Below are 8,986 nucleotides of genomic sequence, written 5' to 3'. Positions count from 1 at the left end.
TTGTACAAAACCTCAAGGACTAAAATGAATTTAACTGTATTAGATAGTCTAATTTTGTAATTTATTCCACAGGCGTGGACCAACGATTTGATATGGTTATTATTATTGTAAGTTTGAATTTTGTGTATCAGAATATGCATATGGATACGATTTATTTGTTTGACATTTGATGCAATTATATATATATATATAATTATATTTGTATGGTTTTGCATTGTGGTCAAAGTGTATTTTAGTGTATTATTAATAAAGGTCTAAAATGTAAATATTTAATTAAATGTGATAAATGAATTGTATTGGTTTGTTTTCTTTTGCTTTCTCGTGTTTCGAATTCTCTAGGCATAGCTAGCCGTCTTCAACTTTATGTTGGAAAGTCAAGCTTCTTATAATTTTTTAATATTACTTTTATTCTACAATTCCAACTAAACCAAGGAAAATATGACCAAGACTATGATTATTGAATAATCTATACCAGTAATCCTCTCTCACAAACTTTTTCTCACAACTTTAATGTGATAGTTTATAATTGATCACTTTATAATATATCTTATATAGATTCTACTAATTAATTGTAACTTGACCAATTGCGAGCTGTCATCTTAAGATTGTGAGAGAAAATTTGAAAGGAAAAGTTAGTGGTGTAGTATTACTCATGATGATTTGAAGAGTAAAAAAAAAAAAAATTATGTATCAGATAAGTTTTTTTTTTTAAAACCAAAATGTCATAACCAGTTTACACGTACCTCAACTAATCTTTGAAGAAGATTTTTTTTTTCTACCAAAGTATCTAACCAGTTTACGCGTACTTCAATTAATCTTTGAGAGAGATTAGCACAGTAATTCATTGTTACAGCCTCCCACTTAAATGTATCAAATAAGTTGCTCTATACAACATTTTATTATGATATGTTTTATAAAAAAAAAAAAAATCTTCTTAATGTGTAAGTAATTCGAGGATTTGTATTAAAAATATTAGAATGTAAAAATAAAATTACTATATTATTATTATTGAAAGAGCTCAAATTAATATGTCCATTAAGATATATCTTTAATTATAAAATAACATTTATCATTAATTATATTTTATGAATTTGTATTAAAAATCCGTGTCAAAAATTTGTGTTACAATAGTTTGACTCTTAAAAATATAATTTTAATATGTAATTTAAGCTTTTCATGGGCGAAATGACTCAAAATGTTTGTGTCAAATGTAGGATCCATTCGGCCTATAGTCTAGTTTATGGCCCAAAAATTGAAAGCCCAAATCCAACTAGTTGTTAAATTCTAATTTCAATTTAAACAATAACACTACGGACACCGAAATATTAGCACCGAATTTCTGTACCGACTTACGTGTAATGCGTCTTTTCATTTGTTTACAATTTTTTTCTAGTGGACGGCCGTCCATCAAATTTGGACGGCCGTTCACTCACATGGACGCCCGTCCATATTATATGGACGGACGTCCATATTCGAGGGACGGGCGTCCATATAATATGGACGCCCGTCCCTATTAAAATAAAATTAAAAAGTTTGTAAAACTTTGTGGACGGCCGTCCATAAATTATGGACGGCCGTCCCTTACGTTTGGACGGGCGTCCATTCCTAATGGACGCCCGTCCATACTTAAAAAAAAAAAAAAAATGTTTGGACGGGCGTCCATTCGTAATGGACGCCCGTCCATTATTTTGGTTTCTCCAAATTAAAGAAAAACTTTGGACGATGCCTTCTCTGATTCCAACTGCAACTCAACCCTTCTCAACCTCCATGCTGCTTCCTTCTTCTGTGCTGCCCAAGCACAATGCCCTTCTTCCAACTCTCTGCAGCAGTCTACCAGCTCAGATACCAAACATGCTCTGAAATCTCCATGGCTGAAATACTGAAGATAAAACTACTGAAGAAGCAACACAAATATACAGGAAGGAGAGACCACTTTGATGATGACCAATCCATTTTTTTTATTTTTTATTTTGGATTTAATTTATATATAATATTATCCCATGCAGATGCTTAGAAATTTCTTAGAGGAGAAAGCTTTAACGTGACTAGTGTCTGATCCTCTATTGGATATTGATAATTTGTTCAGATATTCATTGAGTTCAGAATGTGCATGCAATGATAAACAAGGAAGTAGCTGCTGGAACAGATCCAAAAAATGTGTTTGTATGTGGATTTAGTCAAGGAGGTCTCTCTCTCTCTCTTTCTTCCAGACGTTCACAGAGACACACATAAATAAGACATTACTGGTTTTGCTATTTTTTGTGCAACTTGATCATGGCGCTGAAGAATCCGTGCTATTTCAGCCATGGAGATTTCAAAGCATGTTTGGTATCTGAGCTGGTAGACTGCTGCAGAGAGTTGGAAGAAGGGCATCGTGCTTGGGCAGCACAGAAGAAGGAAGCAGCATGGAGGTTGAGAAGGGTTGAGTTGCAACTGGAATCAGAGAAGGCATCGTCCAAAGTTTTTCTTTAATTTGTAGAAACCAAAATAATGGACGGGCGTCCATTAGGAATGGACGCCCGTCCAAACAATTTTTTTTTTTTTTTTAGTATGGACGGGCGTCCATTCCTAATGGACGCCCGTCCAAACGTAAGGGACGGCCGTCCATAATTTATGGACGGCCGTCCCCAAAGTTTTACAAATTTTTTAATTTTATTTTAATAGGGACGGGCGTCCATATTATATGGACGCCCGTCCCTCAAATATGGATGCCCGTCCATATAATATGGACGGGCGTCCATATGAGTGAACGGTCGTCCAAATTTGATGGACGGTCGTTCATTAGAAAAAAATTGTAAAAAAATGAAAAGACGCATCACACGTAGGCCGGTACAGAAATTCGGTGCTAATATTTCGGTGTCCGTAGTGTTATTGCAATTTAAATGCCCATGTTTTTATTTTTTACTAAAATAATTCATAATTATTAATTAATATGAAAAATTAATGCAAATGTCATTTAATATATGATTGTTTGTTTAAACATAGTTGCACCTAATTTTATTTAAGATATTAATATTTAATAATAAATTTTATATCACAAACAATGTTAAATTAATTTAAAACTATTATATTATTGGTCAAATTTTTTTTAGAGTAATGTTACAGTTATCGAGAGGGGTGTACACCGAATTTGTGTATCGAATAACGTGACGAAATCTTGAATGTTGATTTATTATAAATTAATATTAATCAACGGTCAGGATTTTGTCACGTCATTCGATACACAAATTGAGTGTATAACTTTATTATTTTCCTTTTTTTTATTTGTTATAAATTTTACTTAATTAAAGAAGACAAACTTAAAAAAAAAAATCCTTACCAATGAGGATGTGCCACACCATGACGTGTGGCTCACACGCGCTTGGCATCGTTGAAGCTTCACAACTCAACTCTCAGATTAGAATTCTGATCGCAAAATCTGAGAATAATCATCGGCCATCGATGTCTGTATTGTCTTTCATGCCACATCTTTACGTTCACGTCAATCCCATACTCACTGCCAAACCAAAAACTAAGCCAAAACTCAACAAACTCAGAATTTCTTCGCTTCAAACATTCGCAACTCCGCCTCCACAGCCCTCTTTTTCTGACCCTTTCGTGCTTCAATTAGCTAACTCTCTTGAAGACTCTCTCCCCTCTTCTTCAGAAACTCAGAGACTTCTCCTCTCAAACCCTACTCTCTACTACTTGGCCCTCCCGTTAAGATGAGCCTTTTCGTTTCACTGACACTTCTCTCATTAAAAGTTCCCTAATTGAACCCGTTTCTCATTCTGCGCAATTTCTTGATTCTTTGGATGTTTCACGTGATACCCAGTTCCCCAATCTTATTTTTATTGATGCGTTTTTGAAAGAGTCTGTGCTGAATTTGTCAAATTTGCCTGATGGAGTTTACTTAGGTAGTTTGCTAAGGGCTTCAGATAGAATTATGGAAAGGGTAAGTAAGTTTATTGGTGATTTTAAATGGGGTGATTTGTTTTGGTCAATTAATGGGATGGGGGCACCGGATTTAGGGGTTATTTATGTTCCTGCAGGATGTAAGGTAGAAATTCCGATTTATTTGAGGTATTTTTCGGTTGAGGGAGGCAATGAGGGGTCGAAAAAGTTGCCGATATCCAATCCGAGGGTGTTTGTGTTGGTTGAGGAAGGAGGAGAGGTTGGTATAGTAGAGGAGTTTGTAGGTAAAGAGGGGAATGCGTGTTATTGGGCGAATCCGGTTTTAGAGGTGGTGATTGGAGGAGGAGGGAAAGTTAGACATTCTTATGTCCAAAGTCAGTCTTTGAGAGCTGCTCATATCAAGTGGACTACAGTGAGGCAGGTAAATTCTTGTTATTGTTCTTGGTATTGTTGCTAAGACTTAAATTTCTTTGAGCTTATAGATAATCGGTTTGGTTTGTAGAAGACTTTGAAAGTGAGTTCAGGATACATGTTTTTGGCTTAAATTTTGTTAATGTTAAATTGAGCATTGAACATGAAACAAATAGTAATATGGTCAATTTATTTCTGTGTTCGTGCTTTAGTAAGTTTAATAGATACTGAATGTCAACTTGAGAAGACCTCGATGGTCAGTTTCATCCTGTAGTTTCACCTAGGACCAAGCGTAGAACCTGCTTTCAGGTTTTGCTTTTCTGAAGTCTTTCTTCTTTTCGTGGAGACCATCTAATTTTCTTGGTGCTCCTTTGTCCAGTTTTATTTAATTAATTATATAATCTTGTCAATATTCTAGATGATGGCTAACATTCCCAAAGTATTGCATAAATGATTGCTTTGTGGTCTGGGAAAGGGAAATGTGATTTTTCTTGATACCACACAACTGCTCATGATTTGTGGCCATTTCAGATATCAATTCCCTGTTTCGGATGTTCTTGAAATAGATATTTTTCTCGCATTTTCTTTTTTATTTCATCTGCTTAGCTTTTATTAATTGTAATGTTAAGTTTTTGAGGGAATTTGTAATATTTCCCTTATTTTGCAGAAACTTCTGCTCTACTTGTGACATTCTTTTAATTTTTTTGTAATCAATACTGGGAAAAGATGAGCAACACTTTTTGGTCTGTGACTAGAAATGCTTTGAAGGCTTGTAGGGGTATTTGAATAATGCATTAATTAAAGGTGTAAATATGTTATTAGTAATGCAAATGTGTGTTTGGTAAAGACAGCTCAGTTCGCAAATACCAAAAACCATTTTCTTGATTGGAAAAGTAACTTGGCAAACAGTTTCCAGAGAATCAATTAACATTCTAAAAAATCTCCTGTTTCTGAAAACAATGAAATAATGTTCCATTTATTTTGAATAACATTTTATAGGTTGTATGATAACTGCTCTCCATTTTTGTCAAAGAATGACTGCTCTCCATGTGCTTTTTTATTCATAAGATCTCAATTCACTTGAGTGGGGGTGCAGAACAGCTCTACTTTGATTAGTTGAGAGCTAGTATGAAATTTTATCTGTCAAAGAGGAAAAACAATGGATTCTCATGCTCTTTAGTCATTAGCAGAATCATATATCTGATAAAGGAAAAGCACCAGCAACATTGTTACGGACTAATTCTTGAATTTTTAGAACAAAAAACACCAGTACAAATGCTGTAATATTTTAAAATAATTATTTCTGCATTTAGAGGCTGTCTTCTATGGAGTCATTGATATCTTAATTTTTAGGATTGCAATTGTAAATATAAGCAACTTTGTTAATTAATTTTAAGAATCAATTATAATGGACTGAAGTATGGGTTCATGGTTGGTCTTTTTGCCTCCGTTTTGTCGACTGAGGAAATGTTCAGGTTGTTCTTTGCAAGTGGTCAGTTGATTATAGAAATCTTCCCCTTGTCATAGCCTCAGTACCTGTCTCTTTACTTGTCAATTCTTGAAACCATTTTGTAGCTTTACGTTCTGTGATTTATTGAGCAGCAGTAATTTTATTCATCAATTTGCCATTTGTAGGAATCATCCAGTACTTATGAGCTTGTAGAGGTAAGCACTGGTGGAAAATTGAGCAGGCACAATGTCCATGTTCAACAACTTGGCCCAGAAACAGTAACAGAGTTATCCACATTTCATTTGTCTGTCACTGAGCAAACACAAGATTTACATAGTAGCCTAGTCTTCGATCATCCTCGAGGTTATTCTCGACAACTTCACAAGTGTATTGTGGCCGATCCGCAAGGACAAGCGGTTTTCGATGGAAATGTAAAGGTCAACAGGTAATTTGTTGCATGTCCCTTTTTATTATAATTTTTGTACTTGGTAACATTATTTGATCGTGTGCCTTACTTTATGTGATCGAGGTTTATGATCACATTTCTATTTTCCAATTTACAAGTTACTGGTTTCTGACATAGGATTACTCGTTAAAAATTGATGCTAATGAATACCTGGAGAGGAAATTTCTGGCATTTGTATGGCTAATTGTCATATATCACTTATTTATTAGTTATTACTCCATTTATCTTGCTTGCTAAAGATAGTTTTGAGGATGTCAGTGGCATGCTGTTTGTGGTGTTTATGGCTCTACTTGAATTATGCAGATACGCACAACAAACAGATGCTGGACAACTAACGAGGAGTCTCCTCCTTGAACCTCGTGCAACCGTAAATGTAAAACCCAATCTCCAGATTATTGCTGATGATGTGAAGTGCTCCCATGGAGCTGCTATAAGTGACCTAGAAGAAAGCCAACTCTTCTACTTTCAAGCACGTGGTATTGACTTAAAAACAGCTAGAAAAGCTCTTTTCCTTTGGAGCTGAGGTGATTGGACGTTTTTCTTACCCGTCTGTTCGAAAACAAGCTGAGAGCCATGTCAAACAAATACTGGAAACCGCATATTATAGTTCCTCATAGCCCAATTTTTTTTATTTCTAATTTTTTAAAAATAATTTTGAATTAAGATAAGGTCTCACCAAAATATCCTAAAAAGAATCACCTTACTCTTTACTCGCTAACTATTTAAACATCCTAAGATTTATCTTCAACCCCAAAACCTCTTTCTGCTTCTTTCCTTCACTCATGGCTGCTTCTCTCTCCACACCTCTAGATGTTCATCACACCGTACAAAAATCAGATAAAAGACGACCCGTTTTCTTCACCAAACCACAGAGAACTCACCGTGCTGTAAAATTCAGTGTTTGTTGCAGCTCCTTAAAAGCTCCATCAAAGTCTCAAAATGTACCAGACTCTCCAAACCCGAAGACTCCGTCTTTATCTGAGCAACTCAAGCCTCTCTCCACAACCACTCTTTCTCCAACCAAGAATGACCAAATCCATCTTTTATCCAAGCCAAAGTCCACATGGGTTAACCCCACCAAGCCTAAAAGGTCTGTGCTTTCACTTCAGAGGCATAAGCGCTCCGCTTACTCGTACAATCCTCAGATTAGAGAACTAAAAGGCTTTGCACAGAAGCTCAATGACTCTGACAACTCTGAAGAAGCTTTCTTGGCTGCCCTAAATGAAATCCCACAGCAACCCACAAGAGAAAATGCTCTCTTGATACTCAACAGCTTGAAGTTTTGGCAAAAGACTTGTCTTTTTAATTGGATAAAGACTCAGAATTTGTTTCCTATGGAAATTTTATTCTACAATGTTACCATGAAGTCTTTGAGGTTTGGGAGGCAGTTTCAGTTCAGTGAGGAGCTTGCAAATGAAATGGTAAGCAATGAAATTAAGCTTGACAACATTACTTACTCTACTATTATTACTTGTGCCAGAAGATGCAATCGTTTTGATGAAGCTATAGAATGGTTTGAAAGAATGTTTAAAACTGGTTTAATGCCTGATGAAGCTACATATTCTGCTATTTTAGATGTTTATGCTAAATTACGTAAAGTAGAGGAAGTGTTAAGTTTGTATGAGAGAGGGGTAGCTACTGGGTTGAAACCTGACGCCATTACATTTTCTGTGTTGGGGAAGATGTTTGGTGAAGCAGGGGATTATGATGGTATTGGGTATGTTTTTCAAGAAATGAAATCTTTAGGTGTGCAGCCTAATTTGACATTGTTAGAGGCAATGGGCAAGGCTGGGAAGCCTGGTTTGGCTAGAAGTTTGTTTGATGAAATGATTGAATCAGGTTTAACCCCGGACAAGAAAACTTTAACTGCCCTTATCAAGATTTATGGCAAGGCTAGGTGGGCTAAGGATGCTTTAGAATTATGGAAGCGAATGAGGGAGAATAGGTGGCCAATGGATTTTATTTTGTATAACACATTGTTGAATATGTGTGCGGATATTCGATTGGTTGAGGAAGCAGAGAAGCTGTTTGAGCATATGAAACAGTCAGAGAATTGTAAGCCGGATAGTTATAGCTATACGGCAATGCTGAACGTATATGGGAGTGGCAGGAAGGTTGATAAGGCAATGGCTTTGTTTGAAGAGATGCCTGAGCAGGGGGTTGAGATCAATGTGATGGGGTTTTTAATCAAAGTTACTGTTTATCAATTCTGATGTTCTTGATTCATTCATTACATTTAATGTCATTCATTAATTACTATTATTGTGTGACGCCCTTTGATGTTGATTAATGTATGGTTTGAATTAAGATCAGACAAACGCCACATGCTAGTCTTAAAAAGTTCTTGTGAATGAATGGTTTGTGCTCGTGTATAGGCTCTGACAGATACAAATTGGTTTTCGAATTCTAGTACTCCTAATCTTAATGGGTTTTTAGCAATTAGGTTAGGCTATATACCCTAGCTAGTTTATTGTTGAAAGCATTAGGTTAATTCCGAACGTCTTACGGTAACACTTTAATTAAGTGAGTCTCGACCCTAGGATGTGAATTGAGACAACAGTAGTTAGATTATTGGCATAAAGTTAGATAATTACGGTGAAATTGGATACATAGGCTTTTAGCTCATTTGATTCTCATTCGTTCAATTCTAATTCATCTCGTTACAGCCACACCGAACATGCAACTGCTTGTTGCATACTCCTGCTACTCCGACCTACGCTTCTCACATCGCATCCTTGGTCCTTAAATGACTTCTTTTTTCCGGG

At 35.8% G+C, this 8,986-nt stretch overlaps 1 protein-coding gene and 1 pseudogene across 1 annotated transcript; both read left to right on the top strand.

The window, feature by feature from the left end:
• Positions 1–3,428: 3,428 nt before the first annotated feature.
• LOC116110198 lies at positions 3,429–6,868 on the top strand (annotated as a pseudogene).
• A 119-nt stretch (positions 6,869–6,987) lies between these two features.
• LOC116110199 (pentatricopeptide repeat-containing protein At5g46580, chloroplastic-like) lies at positions 6,988–8,490 on the top strand. The gene has a single exon (XM_031396416.1). It carries the CDS (start codon positions 7,004–7,006, stop codon positions 8,432–8,434), a length of 1,431 nt encoding a protein of 476 aa, XP_031252276.1. The 5' UTR covers positions 6,988–7,003; the 3' UTR covers positions 8,435–8,490.
• Positions 8,491–8,986: the final 496 nt, after the last annotated feature.

The sequence above is a fragment of the Pistacia vera genome, unplaced genomic scaffold, assembly GCF_008641045.1.
Source record: "Pistacia vera cultivar Batoury unplaced genomic scaffold, PisVer_v2 Contig598, whole genome shotgun sequence".
Taxonomy (NCBI): domain Eukaryota; kingdom Viridiplantae; phylum Streptophyta; class Magnoliopsida; order Sapindales; family Anacardiaceae; genus Pistacia; species Pistacia vera.
The sequence above is the reverse complement of the archived record's forward strand: the minus strand, read 5'-3'. Positions and strand labels throughout refer to the sequence as shown.